We start from the raw sequence: 24,314 nt of genomic DNA, 5'->3' as shown, positions 1-24,314 counted from the left end.
GATTAGCTCCTTATATTTGTGTTTAGAATATACCGAGGTTGTAGTTTCTGTTCACTTCCCCTCAAATGTGGAGGTGTGGAGTCTTTTTATCCGTTCAAGACTGAAATCTCAGATTATCCTGTAGCCATGTGTCTCCAGGCTACTGGGATTTACAAAGCGCTGTGACATTCCTGATGAACTGAGAACAGGCCAGGACAGCACAAAGCATTTACAGGTCTCCTGATAACTTTGTCAAAATTTGTTTTACTTTTTAGACCACAATGAATGTGGAACATGAAATTAGCCTCTTAGTTGAGGAGATTCGGCGGTTGGGAACCAAAAGTAAGTATTGTAATATCTCTGACCGTACAGATGTAATCATGTTATACATACATGTATGTATATGGCATACATGTCATACATATGCAGGCATGTTATATCAACTGACGAACTTGGCGAATTTAATTAAGCAGGCTCAGGTAACCTGAAAATTTGCATATATACTTAATGTTGGACTGTATGGTACTCCCTGTGTCCCATCCTCTAAAGTAGTTCTGTTATGACGTTAGACGTTTAAGCCTCTGCAGCACAGAGGATGTAGGCCTGAAATCCTGCTCCCACTAAAATCAACTGCAAAATTACCCTTTTCTTTAGACTTCCAATACTTGCCCCAGCCATCAAAGAAGAAAGTTGCACCTTTTCCTTCCGCTCCTTCCTTGGTAACTCTGAACTTCAGAATTCATACACTTCAATTCTGTTCATCATAGTGTTATTTGGAAGGAATTGATCTGTATGCCTAAAACTAATCCAGGAGTTACAGGTGTAGTCCCAACCTTCCTTAAACTTGCTTAGAAGGTAGCCTTTTCTCTGAAGATTTTTTTTCATTGTTAAAACTCCTCTTACTTTACACATGTTTTTGCAATTTGTGGATGTGCTACCTGCTCATATATTTCAGTTCTGATGCAATTTCATTCAGTTCCATTTGTTTTTCAAAGCCTAAATGGATACGTACATCTTGCATTTTGCATGACTGCATCTGCCTTTTAGGAATAACCTAGCTAACCTTAACATATACTTTAAAATTCTTGCTTTGTGTGAGAAATGAACTCACATTGCACCTTTTTCAATGTGAACCTTAAATATTAATAAGTGAAAAAAAATTAGTTGAAAAAAATATTTTAACATTTTAAGTATTTAAAACGAATTTCCTCCTTATGCTTTGAAGAGGTTCAGTAGCCTGTGCTGGTCATAGGTTTCAGAAAGTCATCAGTAAAAACAAACGTAGCAGATATGTGGTTCTTGATATGAGTCTCTGGAAAAAAGGGTCATACCAAGCAGGAGTTTTACCTACTATTTATGATAAGCATTCATAATATGTTCTCCAATAAAATGGGAAACACCATGGGGTTTACCTTCAACGTTCTGACTGCATGTCACTTTGTTTCCCCAGTAATTTCCTAACTGAAAGAAAATCTGCATGTGTTTTCATGTTGTATCTTTGATTTAGATGCTGATGGACAAGTGAGCGTGAAATTTGGTGTGCTCTTTGCTGATGAAAAGTGTGCCAACCTCTTTGAAGCCCTCGTGGGAACTCTTAAGGCTGCAAAACGACGGAAGATTGTCACTTATCAAGGAGAGCTACTTTTACAAGGTGTTCATGACAACGTTGATATCATGCTACTGCAGGACTGATGCAGTGTTTCAGCTATGCATTAATAGAATTGTTTGAGCCAGTGACTTGCAACATCCTCTGAATAAGGCTGATCATTCTAAGGCGTTTTGATGTATTTTCTATATCTTTATAGTCAAAAGGAAACTGTCCTATTTTGGAAAACATTCCCTTTTGTAATTTTTCCTAAAATGGTACTGTATGTGAGTAAGGTAAAAGATGCCAGATCTTTTTTTATTTTTGAAAATCTCAGGTAATGCTCTCAAATGTCTGGTGGTTATTTTCAACATATGGAGAAGGGGTCTGGTAATTTAATGTTTACAAATCAAAATGTGCCATGAAAGTATAAAATAAAAGCACATACTTAAATTTATGTAATTCTTATTGCTGTTGTTTCTCTTCTTATTTGCAATCTGAAATTAAAGCAAACTGAATTCCTGTAAGGAACATAGTTAAGTAACTGTACAGAAAGCATGCCAATGAGAAATAATTTTGCAGCATGATTCAGTTGAAGAATGACCGTCCTTCGGAGTGGCACAAAAAGCCACGAATGATAGATGTACCACATTCGTCTCTGGCAGTGTAACATGCTTTCATTTTGTTGTCCTCCAGACTGTTGAAGGAAGTGGGTGAGGAGCTCCCTGAATGCTTTCATGCAGCGTTAACCAGAAGATGGTACAGTAGCTTCAGGTTGTGATTATTTTCCTCACAGAAATCATACTTTCTCTAAATCACTCCAGGCAAAAAACGGGAGAGAAGGAAAAAAAGCCCTTTTGATTGTTTTCTAGCTTACTGCTAATTCTTCTTAGCTGGCAAAAATGCTCCTTCCAGTAGGGAGAAAGAGTTGCTGCATGGGGAAAGCAGCAGTGGGTAAGCAAACTGCTTACTGCTCTGTGCTTCCGCTCTGCAGCTGCAGATCTTAAAGTTGCAGGATGGGTGAATTTCCCCTTACTTAGCAGCCTTTTACAAGTGCAAAATGCTTGAAAAGTGTCTCCTTATTTCCAGATACAGGAAATGCACGCATGGTTATGGAATCTCTACAAAGCTGTGTAATTCCAGCTGCTGCCCCTTTCATCTTTGTTTGCTCTGCTTTGCGCAACAGGAAAACAACTCAAATCCTGTGTGCAAACAGATCTGGGCTGCCTCTGCCTGTGCTGGCCCCAGAATCTGGAGAGCAGGGAAGTGATACACAGAGAAACTAGAGCTGTCTGGGTCCAAGCCAGCTGGAGCTCAGAAGCAGAGTAGGAGCTCAGCACAGCTTACTGGCTCCAGTGCCCTGTCACTCCAATGCAGCTGCTCTGCTTCCAGACCTGAGCTGGCAAGTGCCCGTGCCCTTGCGCTCCACAGGTAGAAAGAAGGAGGACTGAGGCCAATCATTCTGCATTGGGGGTGAGACCAGACAGCTCTGCGTTACCAGATAACCACAGTTGTGTTTTCCTCTGCCTCTATTTTGTCGACAGCCTGAGTCATTGTCTGGGTTCACAGGACAGCCTGAGTATGCTGACAGATACTGAGTGCTTTGTGATTGTCTGAGATGCTGGTTTTGGTATGGGAGGGCACCAGCCTGCCCCAGCCAGGATATAGTTCTCTGTGCGTGTTCATGACAGCTCTTCAAAGCACTGAAGGGGCCTCCATCTTGAAAATTTAGGTACCAGTAAATTTAAGGCTTGGTGCTGGGTTGGGAGCTGAGACAGGACTATGAAGAGACCTTTATGTCTCATTTTGGATTTATCCTCTTAACAATGCTCATAAATGTATTCAGAGCTTCTGGGAACATCGTGTAGAAAGAGACAGAGAAACTTGGAACTAAAACAAATTTGTAACAACTGGAGGAGAGTGTGACTGTGTGCTGCCCGGGGGAGTTGAGATTTGTTTTCCCTCTGTTTCTGAAAGCAGAGGAGGAACAACATGAACAAGGATGTATATCCACAAACTTGCCCTCAGTGCAACGCTTAATGTGTCTGCTGGCCCTAGAATTGTGTAGGCTTCTTCACTTCAGGTTATATACAAGCACTGATGACTTAATTTAATTTTTTCTGTTTCTGAAAGCAGAGGAGGAACAACATGAACAAGGATGTATATCCACAAACTTGCCCTCAGTGCAACGCTTAATGTGTCTGCTGGCCCTAGAATTGTGTAGGCTTCTTCACTTCAGGTTATATACAAGCACTGATGACTTAATTTTAATTTTTTTTTTTTTGCAGAGAAAATCAGATACTAACATCACTTCACATGCGTGGGACCACGCCTCTGTTAAGGAAATAATTACCACAGCAAATGGCCTGGACACAAGGTGTAGTTCCTGGAGCGCTTGACACAATAATAGAAAAGCTAACTATGGGGAAGGCATTACCTGTTTTTGTAAACAGTAGGACAATCAGCAGTCCCCTGTGATGGGTTCATGACCTTGCCAGCCATGGGTCTGAAGGAAGTTTGTAGGTCAGCCAGGAGCACCAGTGATTCCAAAATAGCAAGTCATTCTCCTGACTGCTGGGAAGTAGGAAGATGCAGAGATTTTTGACAACAGCATAAAAGAATTGTCAGTAGAGCGGTTACCTGCCAATGATAATGCTGGGAGGTCAGTGAAAGAGTAGCTTAGCTAATTCGGTCTCTATCTATGTAAGCTCCGAGAACGTGGTGGAACCTTGAAGAAAGGTTAGATGAGCTCCAGGCAAATCTAGCTGGTACAATTTAAGATGTTACCACTATATGTCTTCAGCAGGGACTGTTAGAGAAACTGATGGAGTGGAGTGTATACACTTACCTCACCTCAGCTGTTGCCATGCAAAATCCAGTGACTGGAGATAAATGTGCTTTTCAAAGCAGTTTTGACTAAGCTGCAAAGGTGCTGAGGCACAGGTTTGCATAACCTCTGGCGAGAGGTGGTAACATCTTAAACTTCACAGCTGTTTCTCTTGTGAGCGTAGGTTTTTGCTGGGAACTTGAGCACAGGAAGGGTTGAAATGTATGCTATGTCTTTTCCATGCCTCTTTCATGTTGGAATGAATTTTGAAAATGTATGTTGTGTTTTGCTTGTTTCTCATCTCCCCTCCAAAGCTTTGCTGGAGGTGTTCTTTCCGCTTCAAGGGATTTCTCTCAGTGACAGCAATGTCACTTTTGCCATTCATATCTGTGTAAAGTTGGTTATCTTTACTTAGTTTCTTTGTCACAAAAAAACACTTGAATGAAAGAACAAGAGTAAGAGGAGCAGGAAGTTCTTACATGCTGAAAACTGATTATATTGCCACTGACACTTAGCAGTTTTATTTAAAAATAGTTGGATGTTTCAGAAATAGGCTGAGATTCTCTTCTACTCCAGCAGCACAAAGTGACTATTAAGCATGTTTGAACAGTTGCAGAGCTTTTGCTAAGGTGATGTGGCATGAACCAATGAATGCCACAGGACTGGCCTTATCGCTCCATATCAAAACACTAACCATTAATGATATCTTTCTACCGCCTCCACCTAGTATAAAAGAACAGTCCTAAAGGTTTGGTCTACACCCTGCAGCATAATTCATGTTCGGTATTGCCTGAAAATCCTCTGTCTGGTAATCGTATTATGGGAATCATGGTTTCAAGGACTTAAAAAAAAGCAAAAAAGCCCAACATGCATTTCTTTTGGAAGCTGGCAAAGTCAATAATTTTGCAAAATTCGTGTCCTTGTTCATGTCCTCCTCAAGCAAATATGGGACATTTGGTCTGTAATGGATCTTTTTTTCTGATGTGTAAGAAAGCGATTCATTCCAAAGCCAGCCACAAAGGGTAGAACTAAATATGAACAAAGCAATTTGAAGGGAAATGAACCCCCGAGACCAAAAAATATGTTTCTGTGCTCTGACAGCTATTTGGAACAGGTGATCTGGCTAGGTTGAAGAATATGAGTTTGGTGACCCAGTGACATATTTAAGCCTTGAATACCTTTCAGGACAAAAGTCAGTATGACATACTTTGTTTTGCAACCCAAAAGATGATGATATATGCCAGAATACTCTGGGGTTTTTTCTGCTTCCCTGCAGACCAGTCCATTTTTACTTTGGAAACTGTCCATTAAGCTTATGAAAAAGACCCAAACTGTCCCCTTTGGTGCATTTATTACATATCAGAGAAAAAGACAAGGACAAAAGAACCGCTTAGTGCTCTCCAATACACGCAGACGGGATCCAAGTCAAGACTGTTAATGTTACAGGTGACGCTAAAAAGCAATGGTCTGCCTTTGCTCAAAGGTCCAGCACCCATACCAACTTGGATCTCCTAAGGATTTGATTTTCAAGGCAAGTTATCTTCAGCGTTTTGATCTGAAATGGCATTCTCAAAGAAAATCAATAGCAGGTTGAAGAGTTGCTCCAGTGCAATGATTTCAAGGAATCTGTACGGTCAATATTTCCAGGTACTCCTTTCTTCAAAAAAAAGCCGAATGGGTTAGTTAAAGATAGGTGCTTGACAGTGTTTCTAGAAAGCCAGCGTATTTAAGATCTAGTTACATAAACTGCTTAATGTGAAATTGTTCTAATAAAGTTTTCCTGAGGGTGGCATTTCAGTTTAGTTCTGCCCCTCTGAGTACAGCTTTAGCCACAAATGCACTCTAGATGCATATTTAAGCAGCTGAAGCTAGTCTCCTGGCAGGTATTTTGAATGATGCACCAGAAGAAGCATTATCTTGCGGTGTAGCCTAGATGTCATCGCAGATTATGCTTATCTCCGCCAGAGCACCTGAGTGACTCGGGGAGGTTAAATACCAGGCTGGTACCTGGGGAGGGAGTAGTGGGATCTGCAAACACACTCCAGAGTCTTGTCAGATCAGATCCAGATCAAACCTTCTTTCAGAGAAATGCTTAGAGTCAGACCTGGGCATTTTCCAGTACAGCATTTTCACAAATATAGCAGCGTTATGTCCATGACCTTGCTCCTTTTTGGAACTTATTCCTGCACAACCACTGCAAGCTGAGTGACACTAAAAGTCTTAAGGCCACCTGGCCATGCTTAAAGCTGTTCTCCAGGGAGGACAACAGTATGTACCATATATTTGTATGTGCATATTATGCATACATATTGGTACAACATGTACTGAAAACCTGACTATTTTTTCCCAGTGGGGAAACACTCAGTAAATGACAATTATGTTTGGGAATGTAGTGAGCTGCATTTTCTGGTCTTTGCTAAGTCTGCTAAATGCTACAGAAGATCACATTAGAATAATTGAGAGTTTATATCTTGTAGAATTAGGTCTTTTGTGAAGCTTTGGTGATAGAAGACATATTATTGCCAGGTCTTTATTAGTCAAGAGACCTTGGTCTGTCTCTGTAGCTAATGTTCTAAAAGGCTTCCTTTATAAAGTTGTATTTTGGAGCACAGTATGATTTTCTTGGAAATCTACTTTCAGTTTTCTTAGAAAAAAGAAAGACATAAAGGCAAGAGCAGTTGAAGACGCCAGTGTTCAGCAGGAGTTCAACACTATGTAGCAGCTGACACAGAAGTCAAGATCCAAAGATGGAAATAATTGCATTATAGGTACCTTCCGTGGCATTTGAGTACCTGAATTCAAATATGTGATTCACAACATCTGCAAGGTACTCAGGTAGCTCTAAGTCCACAGGCATCTAAGGTTTGACTGGCAAACTTTGCTGGGAACCTAAAATCATGCGAGCCTCCATATACCCAGAGGCATTGCCACCTTGTCTGCGCTGAACACCAAGGCGACTGTCTCAGACTTATGTCCACAGGGGATCAGCACACTCTCATGCCTAAACTCCCCCAGGATCTGTCCTGGGAAGCATGGACACTGAGTAGTCCTCAGCCCTGTACAGAAATGTCTGTAATTTTCTTTGTAAGAGTCCACTAAGAGACCTTTTGTTATCTTGGCAAATGGATCTGGCTTGAAGGGGGTGGGAGCATCTGCAGCAGGTGGGCGCAAATTGCTGCTACGCCCTGCGTGCTTACCCCCTGCATGGCACGTGGTGCGCTGAAAAACATGTCAGCAGATGAAGAGAAATCACGGTGTCAAAAACTGTGCCTCAGGCTCCTTGGGAAGTTGGTCTCTGCTTCTGTGTTAGCAACACTAAGGCTGAACAGTTTGCTCAGAGCCCAGAGTGGGATTCCCTAACCTGTGTCTTAGTTTGTGTTGTGGAAAACAACGCACACTCTGTGTGCTTACATTTGTATTGTATTACAGTGAAGCAAGCCCAGCCAGCTGGCCTGATAGCGGGGAACTGCCGTAGTGGGACTTCTCAGAATTGTTTTCTTGTCTATAAACACATTTGGCAGTTTACAGAATCATAGAATATCTCAAGTTGGAAGTGACCCATAAGTTTGTAGCACACATCAGCTTGGTTCCCTTCCAAATACCTTCACAGTGAGATGGCCTGATAGCGGGGAACTGCCGTAGTGGGACTTCTCAGAATTGTTTTCTTGTCTATAAACACATTTGGCAGTTTACAGAATCATAGAATATCTCAAGTTGGAAGTGACCCATAAGTTTGTAGCACACATCAGCTTGGTTCCCTTCCAAATACCTTGCACAGTGAGAAAAAGAGCTCCCAATCATGCTTGGGACCCCATTCATAGATGTGCACCCTAGTAAGGGTCTTGACAGCTTTGTTGACATTACTGAACACATCTCATCTTAAAAGAATAACAATATGCAGCCCAGAAAATGAAGGGTTAAAAAAATGGCAATACCACAGCCCCACTGTCATCACTAAGTCTAGGCCTGTAACAAACATGCTTCCCTTACATTTTTAAAACAGCCAAAGACTGTAGGCTTTGCATTTGGATGTCAAAGTCAGACCTTCCCCTCCATGCTCTGCAGCTCGAGTGCTGGCAGGATGTGGCGGTGGATGAAAGCCAGGGGTGAAACGCGCCCTGGGCTTCTGCAGAAGGGAAAACGAAACCGATTCACTTCAGCAGAAGCAAGAGGAAGTAAATGGTAAAAACAGTGCAAAGTAAATGATACTGCGAATTTTTGTTTTATTGCAATCCTGTTTTATTGCAGACTGCTAGCGATCATGCAAGCACATATTTTAAATTGCTATGTTGATAATCTCCATTTTTAAAAAAAGACACATCACTGAAACTGTCTAGAAAAATCCTGACTTGAGCCGTACCTTGCAAGTTGCATGTGTTGCTGTCAAAGTCTTATGACACTCTCCTTTAAATTTAAGAAACAAAACTAATCATCTTTGCATTATTAGTTATATATATGGCAATAATCTTGGCCAGTAAATGATGTCTTGAGGGTAAAATGCAGACAGTTGGCATTTTATCTATTTATAATCATTTTTAAAATGGCAGTGCCATCCCTTCACTCCCACTCTACCTCTCCCACACACACTCAGCATTGTATGAGTCAGGCTGCAAAAATATCGAGAGGCTGATGTAAAGATGAGGTTTTGGAAAGTTCTTCTGTAAAGAATGCTTGAGGTGCTTTTTCCTTGCCTTCCTTTTTTCTGGCTGTGAATAGGTCATATTTCTAAGCCACTGTCTGCAGTACAAGGGCAAGGTTTTTATTAAATCTAAAATCTGAGGGTATTCTATGGTTAAGGTGAGGCCACAAGAGAAATACATTTTTTTGCATCAAATTTCTAAGAATATTTCTGCATTTCAGAGGACCTTTATTTTTGCAAATCTTTAGGAGTCAATGGGGCAGTTCACACACGACCAAGCCATGTATATGGCTGTAGCTATAGAAGCAAGGGGGCAATCAGTGTGAAAATCACAGGTCTCATCACTGCACTCCCTATTTATGCATGTTCCCATCCCCAGCACAGGTAGTCTGTGAGCTATTCAGGCATAACGTCATGATCTTGTGGCTTTATGACCACAGTAGTTAGTGATACCATACCATTGACCAGATGGTACCAAGGCCACAGCTTGGACATACAATCATATTCTAGATACATTTGTCTCATGAGAGAGGTTCATATTACCATTTTAACCCATTAACATTTCTGTTTAAAAAAATACACCTGGCATGAGATGTGTTTCAGGTTTAAAGGTTCACTGGGGTAGTACAGGTGTGAAGACTCCTGGGTGACCTGGTCCCTCAGCTGCTGGAAGGGAGCAATCCCGGGGGAGTAGCCCAGGCTGAAACTCCTGAGTGAGCCTGAGGTCCCGGTGGGTGCTCAGCCCAGTGCTGCCCATGGTTGCAAGATGGGTCTCCGCTCCGGGGACACTGCTGTCTCCACCTGGGAGACAACCCACATAGCTCCTCCTCTCTCGGCAGTCTGCAGTATGAGGGGTGGGCATGCTGCCTCCACCTCCCACCGCTCTGAGATGTGGCATTTTGGGTGACTATCCAAAAGGGTGACTCTCTCTGCCCTCGTTGGAGAAAGTAAAGTGTGAGTTTGTGTCTCTGTAACAACAGCAGTCCATTTTACAGGTCTCTCTTTTTTTGTTTTAGGTTATGTCTCTAGGGTAAACATTTAAATTAAACAGCGTTACATCCCTCTTTTTTCTCTTCCATCCCCTAAAGCCCAAGCAGCATAACCCTACCTGTTGCATTGCAAAATATCTCCATCTTTGCATAATGGGTAGACAAAATAACCTTTTGAGCGGTCTTAGCCCATAAATCCTAGAAAAAGCTCTTGTAAAGGCATCTGATCACAGAGCCCATCCCTGTGGTTTTCCAGGTTGCACCAGGGCTTTTTGGTGGAAACTCTCCAGAGTAAGTATTGTTTCTTAAAATTTGTCCATTCATGTTATGCACCACTAACCCAGTCCTGACTGGAACATCTGCTTTACTGATGTCGTGGTGCAAATGATAATATCATCTAAACTTACATTTAGTAGCTTTCCAAATAATTTTTTCTTGTCAGAGTTTTTACACAAATACAGCAAAAGGTTTTAAAAAAAATCCATATAAGACATTGTTTTGCACCAGGGGTGGTGGTGAGGTGAGAGAGAGAGATGGAGGGAGAGAAAGATGGTGCAGAGCTCTTTCTGGATCTCAGTAAGAAAGGCCCAACAACAAATAGATTAATAAAATAGCCATTTTAATAAGATAGAACAAAGAGAGGAAAATAGATAGTGAATAATTCTGATGTCCCTTCAGATGCTGGGCACCCTGCGCTTGCGCAGCATCGGGCAGGCCCCAGATGGATTTTCCCATGGCAGATTTCTCCAAGGAGAGGTTCCTCCTTTTTGGTCCTTCGAGCTATTAAATAATTTCCTTACAAGAAAACAACTCTATTCCTAAAGGATGTTTGCAGGAGAACTTTTCGCTGCACTTTCAGACAAAGGCAGGGCCAGGCAGGTGGCATAATCGCTGGTACCAAGCAGGAGCTGCCCACAGGTTCCTCTGTTATAACGAGGTGGCTGAGTTTGTCCCGCGGCCAAGGGATCTGTGCAGCACAACGCAGGCTGAAGGCCACGCTGGACGTGCGGCGCGGCACAGCACAGGCCTGGGACTGCTCAGGTTCGCTGTGATGCGGATGACCGATTCCTCGATGCACAGCGGTCTCCTGGTCAGGATCACTACACAGGTGGTTTCAAATCTTTAGTTTATTCCTTCTAAGAAGCTGCTAAGCTATTCCTCAGCTCACCTCCGAAATGAGGTCATTTAACGTACTGGTGGTAACGGGAAGAAAAACTGGGAAAGTACTTTCTGTTGTTGTTTTCAAGTAGAGTAACTGGTCTTTCAGAAAACTTGTGTGTTTCACGTGTTGGAGTGGAGCTTAAAAACTGTCCCAAGAGGAATTTTGCCAAATGCAAATTTTCTATTATGGAAGAACTATATCATGTCACAGAGTTAGGATATTAATAGGTACCTAATCCTACTGGGTGTCATGTCCTGTTTCTGTGCCTTCCTATCCTTACAAAGGCTCGGTCTTTTCAGATTCTCAAAGCTGCCAGGCGCTCTAATGTCGGCCCACGTTATACTGACCCGCACACTTCTTTTCTGCCCTGTCGTGTCTAAACCGTCAATTCACTGTCCGTGAAGCAGACTGAGGGAACTGTGGCTACGGTCAGGGAGGAAGTCTGTAGCAGCGGCAGGGACACAACTGAGTTTTATTTTGTAATATTCACTTGCTTTATTCCAAAAGACATGCTCTCTCCTGCAGTCTCTTGCCTTTGCTCTTTGCAGAAGTCTCATTTCCTACATGGTGGAGCAAATGAAGCAAGGAGCCTCATTAATTCCCAATCTTGCTTCTTTTTCTTATCGCTGTTCTCACCATACAACAAGATCCCTGTGAAAAAACAAAACAAAACAACATTTAATTAAAGGTTATCTTCCATTGTACGTACACAAGGAACCGAATTAAGGCTGCATGGAAGGTGTCATTTATTATTCTAGAGTGTAACCTTAGTCTAGAGCATATTATGTAAGTGCTGTATGTACGAGCATATATATGTATGGATAAGCATTATCTCTATATCGATAAGCATTTATACATACAAGTCCTCCGTGAGGAAGACGGATAAGCAGGGTCTCACTCTGGATCCATGTATGAATTGTTCCTGGTAGCACACTCCATCCTCCCTCTTTGGAAGGGCTCGTGCTCAATTATTTTAGCAGGATTTTGGCAGGATCTTGGCGGTGCAAACGCAGATGGCAGAAGGACCGCAGCAACCTGAAAAACACTGTTTGTCATCCAAGCTTGAATGGAGCTCCATGGAAGGCAGGCAGAGCACTTGTCACCACTCCCCTCCAGACCTGCAAAGGCTTGCTGTGAGGCAGAGGTAGCAACTGAGCTCCTCCCAAAAAGGTCAGATATCTTTTGCAATAGCAAATATTAATCAAGCTAAATATGTAACTCCTCACAACCTGCACATACAAGTCCAGTTTGCTCTCTTGTATCATCCTTACTGCTGAACTAAGTCATGGCAAAAGGCAGGGAAACGACTTCTTCAGAATAACGATTTTGGTATGCTTAGAAATTTGGTAAACTTAGAAATGTGTTTTATTCTTTTCTCTGTGGATACACAATGGCTTTTAGAAGCAAGTGTGATGTTTAAACACATCCCGTCTGATTCAGTGTCACTAATTACATCTTGCTGAGCATCAGCAATTGGCAGCTGTTTGTTCCTAAATCTTTTTTAGAGCTTTCCTTTCTTAACATTTCCTATTAGCACAGTACTAGGTCTCAGATAGTGCAGGTCCAGCATAAATAATACATAAACTGGATGCAAGCTGTGTTTTCCCTCCAGTCCTCAAGACTGCCTGTGAGCAAGGTTAGAGGACAAGATGGTAAAGATGATAGTGTTTTCCTACTCTCTGGCTGATGTTGCTCGTAGGAATGAAGCTGCTGCGCTTCCATTCTTTTTCTACTTCCATTTTATGTAACTTCCACAATTTTGTGGGTGTCCTTCATCTTTCCATCTTTTTCTGCTTATTATAGCCTGGCAATCTTGTGGAAGCAGGAAAATTGTCTCTCCAACTTCTTTCTCCTTGCAGAACAAAGCATTCGTTCACTGTGGCTTTGCACCTCACGAAGATGGCAAAATGATGTACAATTATTACTAGATCAGAAAAGGTGTTTGTGCTCAGTTTGCACACCAGCAGGTGATTACGCCAAGTGCAAACTGCTGTACAATTAGGCCCAGTGTTTCTAAATATATGCAGAGCTAGAAAGGGTAAGTTTTACTGGAAGTTTTCCAGCAGAAGGTATTTGATCTTGCAGCTTGTACTTTGATGTTTGTTCAGTATGTCTCAATCAGAGCTGTAGGATTGGGCTCAGCATATTCAAAGCAGTTTGAATCTTTCAAGATCACGTCTTTTTTCCATTTCCAAACCCAATGGTTTCAAATCATCACATTCCACTGTAGCTGAAGTGATTTATATGTCTTAGCAGTGCTGCAAACTGCAGTCTTCTAACCTGGAAGTCTCCCCGCAAGGTATTAATGCTCCCCAATGATTTCAAATCACTTCGCACACTGTAAAAAGGGCTATGTGATTAACACCCTTAAAATTCCTTATGTTTGGCAAAGATTTACATTTAAATCCTAGGCATGTAGAAAGCCAGGCTGACACAAACCACAGGATGTATTATTTTGTACATTCGAATGTGAAAGGTATTTCCCAAGCTTTTTGCTCTATCATTCGGCTAAACGTGTCAGAGTCTGTAAAATTACTCTCTGCCTTTTAACTTCAGCAAGTTCTAGTAAAAAAGCCAAGAAAACTGGTGTGATTTTTTTTGGCATAAAATGGAAACTCTGCCACTATTATATTATGCTTCCCTAAACTATATACTGTCTCTGTTTCTCACTAGCCTTTCTTCTCTCCTTTTTCTTCTCCACGGGCTGTACAGAATCGCTTGTTCGGCATGGGGTATTGTTTATATAGACAAGGGGGTGGCTCTGAGACCATACAAAGCAGATCCAAAGCTGCATTCAGGGATTAGAGTAAATCCGCTGGATTTCTCCCTCCTCCTCCCTTTCTATGATCTGGTAAAATGAGGGGACATAGAGTAAGAGCATGTGAGGTTGGATCAGTGGGTGTTGGTGTGTTGGTTGGAAGCAGATGGACCTTCCAGATTTGTTGCCAATGGATACAAAGGTATTTGCACAGGTGGAGTAAGAACAGTCCAGTGTGGAAATTCTCCTGTTTTCCTTTTTTTTAAAATGCAGAACAGGCTATCCTTTTACTTTCTGGAAAGAAAAGGGCAGAGCTTATTGCCTTCCCTGACCAGCTGCAAGCAAAAAAATCTGTCCCCTCTACCCTTGTGCACATAAACACCACCTTCACTCACACCGGGTGTCTGGAGATGGCCTCCTCCAGCCAGGTTCAAATCCTTGTCTCTTCCTCATATTCCTTTTGCTCTACTGCACTTTTGTTTCCTCTCCATGCAGCTGGAGTCCCTGCTGGTATATGTAACCTCAGAACTCTGGTGAGCTCTAATTGCTACTGCTGGGCCAGCGACTTCAGCCTCTGAACCCTTCTTTCCTTTTCTCCCAGCTCCTAATACAATGTCCTCCTTGAGACTAATCTCTTGAATTTGGATCAGCAGAGTTTTGCCACTGAGCTAGTGATGTCCACAGAGACCTAGTCCTTAATATTAGCCCTCCTGAATGTAAGTGCCAAAATCTGTGTGTTCGCCTTATCCCATCAAACTGGGGCTAAATTCTGCTGTCAGCACATCGCTGCCACATCACTACAGTCAATCCCATTCAAGGGTATAATGGAAGGGCAGTATCTGCTACATACAATACTTGTGGTGCAAAGAGCTAAGCTTTTTTGATAAAAGGATCCCTTCCTGAGCATGTGGCTAGGGGATTTCAGCACCAACCCCAAGAGCGAACAAGCTGAACCACATAGTTCTTTTGTAGCATAGAGAATTACTGATGTGTTAGTAGGGTAAATCAACTGTCAGCTCCCCCAGAGAACTAGGTTTGGCCAAGCATCTTGTTTTCTCTGCGAAGTTTGATGTTGGGTTTTTTAAATTGTTTGTTTATTTATTATATTTTCTTTCTTTGTTCTGTTGTGAGAGGAAAGGGCTGCAAACTGAACAATACCTGTGTGCGTATTTCAAGACAGGCAGTCTCATGGGCCTACAAGCAGTGAGTCTATAGGATGAACTGTGTTATAACAACAGGAGCAAGAAGTTTGTATCGGTGTGCCTTTGAAAAGGACAGTCAGCTATGGGACCTGTGAAACATCTACCGTGATGCCTCCGAGTTCAAGGAAAGTCCACGTTGTTGGTTTTATTTTTTAATGAGAAGCTTTTACTCTGCACCTGTGTTTGTCTGCACACATACAAAATGTTGAAAATTAGATGGAAAAGAAACATTGGCTGGTCTTCAAAGCCTGTCACTGTTATTTTTTGTGCCTGCTATTTTGCTACTATAGAAGCAACCAGAAGCCCCTAGAACTACCGCATGGGGCTCCTCAAGACCCCAATTCCTCTCAGCAAACAAAGAACAGGTTAAAAGAAGCCAAAAGTTAGGAAGTGCGTCGTGGTCCTGGCAAAGAGCAGGGTCTGGCTGCCCCAGATGATCCATGGGACATCAGGACAGGCTGGCTGCTGCCTTCCCCTGTTCCAGAGGAGCTAGCTCGAGTCTGACTCCATGGGAGATCAGTTTTGTTGCCTGAGTGAAGCAGGATGAAAGCTAGCACACTGGAGAGTTTGGATACCTGTTTCCTGGTCCTGGCACCGGCCCCAGCTCTTTCTGTGACAGCTGGATGACTAGTTTTTCCTGTATGTAAGATGAGGGTAATAGTATTTACTTACTTGGCAAGGTGAAATGATGATTAATTGGTCTTTGTTTTTGCAGTCTGATGTACAGAGTGCGATTAGTTGCAATGCGTGCACACATCCCCCCGGGCAGGCTGTCTTTGGGCTGCTCTCGACAGCGTGAGCATGAACCCCAGCAGAAGCAGCTGCTTTCAACTCTTCCTGAACCAGGGAGGGAGGTGCCTGGATTTTCCCTTCCTCAGTCCCACACAAAGGTGGTTGTTTGTCTTTTACCTGAAGGCTTAGTGCAGATGTGGGTGTTTTGAAATCACCTTGTTAACCATTCTCCAGATTCTGGGCTGGCCCTGTGCACGGTGATGAAGATCCAGTGGACAAGAGCTGGCAGCTGTAGGTGGCAAATTGCATTACAGGTTACCCACGAATATCAAGCTTGTCCTTCAGTGAGGGCAATGCCTCCCATGAAGACAAATTTCAATCTAATTGTAACAAGATTCTTTGAATATAATGAAACATAATACAAAAAGATTGCAATTACAACAATATAAACCAGCACAGCAGTTAATGAGAAAACCCTACAGGCCATTTATGTGTACGCTCCCATCAGCTGGTCTTCATTCTGTTGCTTCATTTTTTTTCCTGTTTCACTGCAAAGGATTTACAGGTCTGGAAATTAAATCTATTTGACTTTTGTAACAGAGTAGTGAACAACATTGCAATCTAAATCTAAACTCAATGCCTGACAGAAGTACTCTTGCTCGTTAGAGATGAGGGAACTTAGAAAAAAAAAAGCTCAGCTCTTCCAAGAAACTTCAGCTATTCTTAGTGTTTCCAAAGACTGGACATCACCTTCACTCTCTCTGCTCTTTTGATCATGTGCCTGGGGCTGTCCTCCATAAATTCTCCATGGATTCGCTAGAATTGCTAGAGCTCATGGCAGCCGTACAGGTTCCAATGCCAGCTTCTCTTTTCTGTAGTGCAGAGGTCTATACTACAGAAAAGAGGGAAGAAGCCTTAATGATCTACCCCAGAGCCCACAGCCTCACTTGGAGAAATCAAGGAATGATGGCAAATTAGATAATGAAAAAGATCTCTCAAGTTTTTTTTCTAGTTCCTCCTTCCTGACTTGTAGCAGATTTTTTGCTGCTGGAAATTGCATATAAACTACAATTTCATTATTATAATTTACACTGACTTCATGCACGTTTCCTGGTGTGAGAGTCTGCGATACGCGATCCACTTTTCCTTTGGCAGTTGAAAAAAAGACCTCTACTTCTTACAGCAAGAGAGACCTTTCAGCCTGTGACAGGAATGGCGAGGAGGTTGAGTCTGGCAGTGATGGCTGTGCCAAGCGGAGATGCGGTTGGCATCTGTGTACCACCTTTACGTTAAGTTATTTATCACCTTTACCCATCCCCATCCTGCCCACGTCATCCCGACTATTTCTTGTGGCAGAAGTGTACTGAATTGTTACCTAATGGAGTCTGCTCCTGAAAATCACCAATCTCAGACGTTCAAAGCAGCAGCCAGGCCCAGAGTAACAAATGCCCTCACGTTAATTGTAGCTTTTATGGTGAAGAAAGTACATTGTGGGTTCTCTTATCTTCTCCTTTTTGAGTTTTCAGATTGCCCTGAGAGCTTTTTTTCAACTTTTCTCTAAAATCATCTGAGGTGGACTCTGTTAATTTGATGCTGCGCCCAGCAGCAGGGGCTCTGAGAGAGACCTCAGGGTGCAACACTCGCTGCCTGGACGGTGCCTCCCTGCAACCAGCCCAGGAGGACCTGCATACCCGAGAGGGAGGAGATAAAGCCAAGCATAAGTTACGGCATGAATAAGCATGGGAAGATGGTGCTGGGAAAATCTCCTGGGATCTTGCTGGGCTGAGCGCTGGCGGCTGGCCATGCCGGACCCCCTTCTGAGAAGCTGTCTCCAGCATGCTGGTTTCTGCCTTGTTCAAGGAAACAAGATTTTGTACATTTTTTGTAAATAAGTGGAGCTGTGTCAAAGACGCCCGCCTCTCCTATCATTAATTTCTCTTCCTAACAGAAAATGACTACAGAACCTTGAATTTTGGCTAAGCGTTAGGGTTAAAACACAAAAAGAAAAGGAACAGTAACTTAAATACACAAGCCATGTCTGGTTCTCTTCAGGCATCCTGCAAGACTAATTTTCTTTTCCTCCTTACCCCCCACCCAAGCCACCCATTGTCTATAATGCAGGATTCACTCAGGAATGTAATTTCTTTTGGAAGCCATCCTTCCCTGGTATTTCTGATTATTTTATTTTTTTCCCTTGGAACTTCCCATTTGCAGGAAATATTAATCATTTCTGAGTTTGGTATGGTTTGGGCTAAAACTGAATTAAAAAAAAAAAGGGATAATTGTCCATAAACTGGGAATACGGCCTTTTCAGACAGCTTTATCTAATTAGAACACTCCTGAATTAATGTATGCATTTTTGTATAATTTCAGGATAGCGTTCTGAGGCTCTTAGAAGTTGCTTTGTAAATGCATACTGCTGGTGATTTTTCAGTGTAAGGCTTGACTTCAATCCATGGATTTCAAGGCATTTTACAAAGGACAGCCATATCATCGTCCTTATTCTAATGAACGGGAAATTTTAAACTAAGAAGAGAGGATGATTTTCTCAACATCACACTGTAAACATGTGGAATGGCTGGGAAGAGAATGTAGATCTCCTGGAAGGAAAGTCAATATTCACAAAAAATATCCAGCAGTCACCATCTCTGTATCTCAGCATGAACTACTGGTTTAATTGGCTATGTACACAATTTTGAGTCACTAACACAGGGTCTATTGGAATTGAAGTTATTTTTGAGTGACCTCTCTCAAAGTTTCGTTTATTTGGGGGTTTTATTACTGTATTTACAGCATCCCATTTGTCTTGTTTTGTTGGCCTGTAGAAGAACAGAATGCACTATTCCGCAGACACCTGAGTCTACACAAAGAATGACAGACTAGCGGCAGATAAAACTGGAAAAATATGAAATAACTAAGCTACCTTTAGCATCTACTGACTCAGATTAGATTAGGAGAGAGAAAAAGGTCAAAGTACTGGCAAATTCCTCCTCTCAGCTGGAGGGAAGCAAGCAGAAATCTTAGAGGCAGAAGTACATTCTTCGGTGGGGAATTTTGACTGATAATATAATAGACTGAGCTGGGAGAAGAAAGTGGGGAAGGAAAATCTCCATTGATGTAAGTTAAATGTAACTGTCATAGCTATAAGACAGTCAGTTTTGTCTCCATTTAGTATTAATGAAAAAGGTTTGGAAGTAAAACAGTTAGTTGAAAAATTAGTTTAAAAACAATTAGTTGGAAGAGATCTGTGAATGACATCATCGAGGCTAAGAAAAGTTTTTCTGAGTTTAATTTCTCATTTTTTTGCATTGTTTTCATACAGCTGGAAATTATATCTCCCCTTTTCTTACAAAATGTCTCGTTCAAAGCATTTTTTAAAAACTTCGCAGGTAACATTTTGGTGAACAGCAGAACTTGAAACCAGAACCAGAAATTCCCTGAAGACCGAGATAGTCTTATTTGCTTTTTAAATGGGAAACTATGGATTCATGCTCCTGAAAGCAAATGACTGGGACCTGGATCCTCAATCCAGGCTTCAGAGGCCTCGTGACATTTAGTATGCAAATTTTCTTTTCTTTCCTGTGCCAACAATTTATTATGAACTCCTCAACACCAGCACCCTCTCCTCCCTTCTCCTTGTTTGGGGGTCCATGTAACAAAAAGCCAGAAGCAGCGTTGTCCTAGGACCTCTAAGCTGCTGGTGCAGACCGACTCCTGTGGTCACAAGCAGATCCAAGGAAAGGGGCCCTGCTGGCCTCGGGGTCTTTGTAGGGCTGAGATGTGCTGTGGGCTCTTCTTTGGCATCCACCCACTTTTATCAGGTACTGGACTCGTGACAGCTATCGCTGGTGGCTTAAGTCGTGATTTGACCCATATGCTGGAACACAGAATTCGGTGGATGCCGATAGCAGGGTAGCGATTCGCCACCTGGAGTTATCTAATCATACCAGCCCACATCTCCTGTGAGTATGGGGAAAAAAACCCTAAAGCTCACACAGACCTATAAGCTATTCTAGAATATATGCCTTTCTATAAAATATACTTACCCCTCGCTATACTTACACACGCTTTCAGAATGATCAGTCTGGATTAGCTCTTAAAAGAAAATTAAACTCGCAGCAGCAGCAGCAGCCGTAACAGGGTTGTCATCAGCAGGACCCAGACTCGGTGCATGCTGAGGGGAACAGCTGGTGCAGAGAAATGAATAGCCAGCCATTGTCCTTGCACCTGGCCGGTACCGGCTCCCGCAGCCGGAGGTGATAAACAGGGCGACCACGGAGACGACTGGTGTATTTTTCTGGAGAGGCATAAATTAAATGATAATTGTGGCAGAAGTATATGACGTGTAAGAATTATGTATAAAGGAGATGTGATGAACATGATCTTCCCCTCCCCCCATCAACGAAAGCTTTTTAGCTCTCTTGTCTTAGGGACAGAAAGACGTTGGGGGGGTCCTTTCATAAAATGGAAAAATGGGGAATAGCCAGATCAGGGAATGCAAATGAGCCTCCCGGCACACTGGACGAGACTCTAATCCTCATTATTCTTTGTGGATGCAGTGGTGATTTTGATTGTTGCTTTTGTTAGCTAAATGCAACTGAGACATGACTTGTACGTGAGGCCCATCTGTTTGCAAGAGCGAGGGTGGTGAGGCAACTCAGCCTGCCCTGATGCTTACAGCGGAGGGCATACACAACTGTTACAAACATCGGCGATGTTTTCATACATGGAATATGGAATAACTGACCGTTATCACCATGCAGGGCTTTACCTTGTGACTGGGAAGGGACAGGTAAGCCTGCCGCACTGGCTGTGCTCAGGAGGCTGGAGAAACCCTGTGCCTGTGCTGCGGCCGCAGCTGCCCTGGTCCCAGTGCCGGGAAATAAGGTCTGGGGTGACGGGAACAGGTTTCGGCACAAGCTGAACATCACGCTCATGCTTTGCTGGAGTCAGGGCCTTTGATCATTTGCATTCGTGCTCAAACTCACTTGAGCACAAGGAATGGCACGCAACACCATTTTCCTTAATTTCGCGTACAGCTCTGCAGTGCTTTGCACTTTCCCTACCACGGATGTGTAAAACAGTCTTCCCGTTCAAATGAGTAATAGCAATTCGTAATAGCAGAACTGATCTCCTGAGACCTCATTGTAAATCCCCAAACCCAGGCATTTACACGTAGTTAGTGATAGCAGGAGACTGATCCCCTGGCTGTTGCTCCCCTCAACGCAGGAGACAGATCCCAGGGATGGCAAATGCTTTCCCACTGGCTGTTTGGAAACTCAATCCAGTTTTTCAAAAGTAAACACTGCAAAAGCGACATGAAGACTTCTTCATCCCTTCTCCTTCAACAACTGTTGCTATACCACCTTCCTACAGACGCCGGGAAAACTTGCCTGTGCGTTGCCTGGGGCCTTCGCAAAAAATAGCATCCTTTATTCAAAGAATGAGTAACAGCTCACAGATTACATGTTGTGTTTCCTTTTTTTGTTAAGAAACGCCCGGAAGAAATGCTAACAACTTCTTTGCAGTAAACACTCATGGAGAGCTGGAAAAATTTCCAGGTTGTGGATAATTGTGTGTTTTGCAGCTTCCCACAAATGGATATTTTTCACAGATGCATGATATTCCCTTGGAAAATCTGTGCACTGCCTGTCATCTCAGCAATAACTATGTGAAATTGATATAATTTCCTTGAACTTCATCACCTACCCACTTCTGAATAGCAGCAGTGAAGGTAACAAATGCCACCAATTTTCCCTCAGTAGTTGCAAAAGCTTCGAATATGCTGCTCTGGAACCGAAGCTCCCAGGACTCGAAAAATACTTGGGGCTTCGCAAGAGTCTGTGTTCAGCCAGTTGCCACAAATCACTTCTGAGCTGAGAAGCTCACATTTTCTGATTAAACCACTTTTCCCTGGCAAACTTCACTGACCAACTGCGATGAGAACAGCCTGCTTGCCATTATTCCACATTAAGGGCAGAGAAAGATGCTTCGGGAAACCTAGCTTTTATTGTCTTAAAAATTGGAAGGACTCATATAACACTACTTTGGAAAAATTACAAGTGACTTGTAGGTCGAAAACTACTTAGAGAGAGTGGGCTGAAGAACCAAGGTCACTTCATCTCTTCCTTTCTGAGTTTCAGCCAAAGCCATCGAGGAGAGGGGAGCTGCACCACAGGTGTTCCCAGGCACTCAGGTAGGGGCTTTAATAACAGGGGATGGGAGGCGAAAGACCGCTGCGGCACCAGTGGAAACCACAGATGGGGACCGCAGAGGAAGAGGACGAGGGACTCATCTCTCTTCTGAAAGAGTATTTTTGAAAGGTAACTAACTGGAGCCCAGAGGTGAGGTTTTAGTCATCTTAAGTAGCTGGGTGAGCAGCAACCCGTTATCTGGAGCGGTGACAGTAACAACTAGCAATGAAATAAACCGGTCAAAGTAGTCTATTTTGTCTCCCACAAAGGATGTTTTATTTTTATTTCTTGGTTATGGGTATTTCTACTTGATCAGCTTGGAATCAGACTTGAATGAACATTTTTAAAGTTGTGCAGGAGAGCTGCAGACGTCTGAGTTTGAGTTTTCACTGTTTTAATCTAATTCTTTCTTTTTCACCCTATGCTTCCATAAAAGTACCTAAATAGAATGTTTACAATACAGGATATTTGTATTAAATATTTCAGACAGGAAGATCCCAAAATGATTCACAACCTCTTCCCATTAGTGCTCTCTCACGCTTTTTGACAGCCATGGGGTGGAATATGGCTCGATCTCTCTCTGTCAGCAATTTAAGTAAAATGGCACTATTTTATCTACTCCCATTTCTTGTCAATTGAGTCTCTTTTCAGAGTATGACCCCTATTTCAAGTGTCTAGTCTGTGACCATTGAGAAAGTCTTGTTTGCTCCTATACCATCATACTGATTAGATGCAGTCATTTATTTCTGTTATTGACGCTTTCATGCTCATTTTTTAACCTCAAAGGAGATTAAACCAAGAATGAAATACTGGCCAATGCTCATAAAACCAAAATATATTGCTTATGGGAATTTTTCTTCTCTGTAGAAAACAGTCTTAGTACATTTTCTTAAAGTGTCTTGATCCTTTCTATGTGCATCTCTTTTGAAGTATACAAATGTGATGCTGTTTACGCTACTACAGCTGGGTGTTAAGGTGCTTTTTATGTTCTAAATCAAAATGCAGTGAGATTGAACAATTTGTGAACACCTGCAAATCAAGTAAGCTAAGGTTAGCTTTCTGGGACTGTTGCTAGCCCTTGGTATAGGGAAAGAAATAAAATATCAACAAATATGAATAAGAATAAAAGGCTGTGAAAGGTGGCTTGTTTTGCTAACATCTTCCTTGTTTATTTATTAAAGGAGGACATCGTATCTGTTCTGATAAAGGAACTCCTGAGAAAGTATGATAAATGGAAAAGATCCAGGTGTGAACAGAAATCCGGTTAAGTTTTTCAAAATTGGTGTGAATAATGTAATTACTTACCTGGCTTTTAAAATAACTCATTTCAGAGTGAAATGGCCACACCTACTCTGTGCACTATATATATAACAAAAAAGATATGCTTACTTTTGAGTTATGAAAAACAAGGCTTCTGCAAAGGATTGGACCGTGGGGAGAGAATTTGCGGTACCGGTTGGCGCGGACTAATCGCACTCGTCAGAAAGATGCATCTCCAGGAGAAGTCCCGGCTGGTGATGCGCAGTAAGGACCTGCAGACCCAAGCAGAGCCACCTCGCTTCCATGGGACGGGGAACGCAAGGGCCCTTGCGGAGAGGCTGGTGGAGACCCCTCACCCTCACGCGGAGGGATCCTCATGACTCCACAACCAACCACGGGGCTAAGTAGGAAAGTGCATGTACCAGGGAACTGTGACAGCCTAGTTCCCCTGCCAGAGCAGGCAAGGGAAATTAGGCAGCATACATGGTAGCATCAAGACAGTCGAGACGAGTTTCTCTGTCCAAAACTAGTATGCACCTTGAGCCTTCTCCTTGCCCAACGTGCCTGCTCTTACTCACTGCTCTGCCAAAAACTTGTCCTAGGTCACAAACCTGGCTCATGGCTGGCTCAGAGCTGCGGGAACCCCTGAATCGCCTAGATGAAGGCCACTATCTGTGCTACTCCCTTTCTGATGCCATAGGGGTTTTTTTGGTGCTGACCACAGACACACCCTTAATTTGTCTTAATTTGCCTTAATTTGCCTAGTTTGTCTTTACCAAGTCATCTTAGAGACATCATACCACTTCAGAGAGGAAATTTCACCTTGCTGTGATCACCTAGGACCCCCCCTTCTGTCCTCCTGCTGCTACTCACAACCCTTCTGCTCTTTGTTAACTGACACAGGTCTTTGGTTCAGTAAGTTTTGCCACATAGCTACATATCTGTCCCCAGCAATGTTAACAAGAGGCCTTTCATTTGGATATGCAT

The 24,314-nt window shown here is 42.7% G+C and overlaps 1 protein-coding gene across 1 annotated transcript; it reads left to right on the top strand.

The window, feature by feature from the left end:
• The first annotated feature begins 259 nt into the window (after nucleotides 1–259).
• Nucleotides 260–2,026, top strand: ABRACL (ABRA C-terminal like). The gene is made up of 2 exons (XM_009281461.1): nucleotides 260–321; nucleotides 1,487–2,026. Exons 1-2 carry the CDS (start codon nucleotides 261–263, stop codon nucleotides 1,669–1,671), a joined length of 246 nt encoding a protein of 81 aa, XP_009279736.1. The 5' UTR covers nucleotide 260; the 3' UTR covers nucleotides 1,672–2,026.
• Nucleotides 2,027–24,314: the final 22,288 nt, after the last annotated feature.

This window comes from Aptenodytes forsteri, unplaced genomic scaffold (assembly GCF_000699145.1).
Source record: "Aptenodytes forsteri isolate BGI_AS27 unplaced genomic scaffold, ASM69914v1 Scaffold82, whole genome shotgun sequence".
NCBI lineage: Eukaryota > Metazoa > Chordata > Aves > Sphenisciformes > Spheniscidae > Aptenodytes > Aptenodytes forsteri.
The sequence above is the reverse complement of the archived record's forward strand: the minus strand, read 5'-3'. Positions and strand labels throughout refer to the sequence as shown.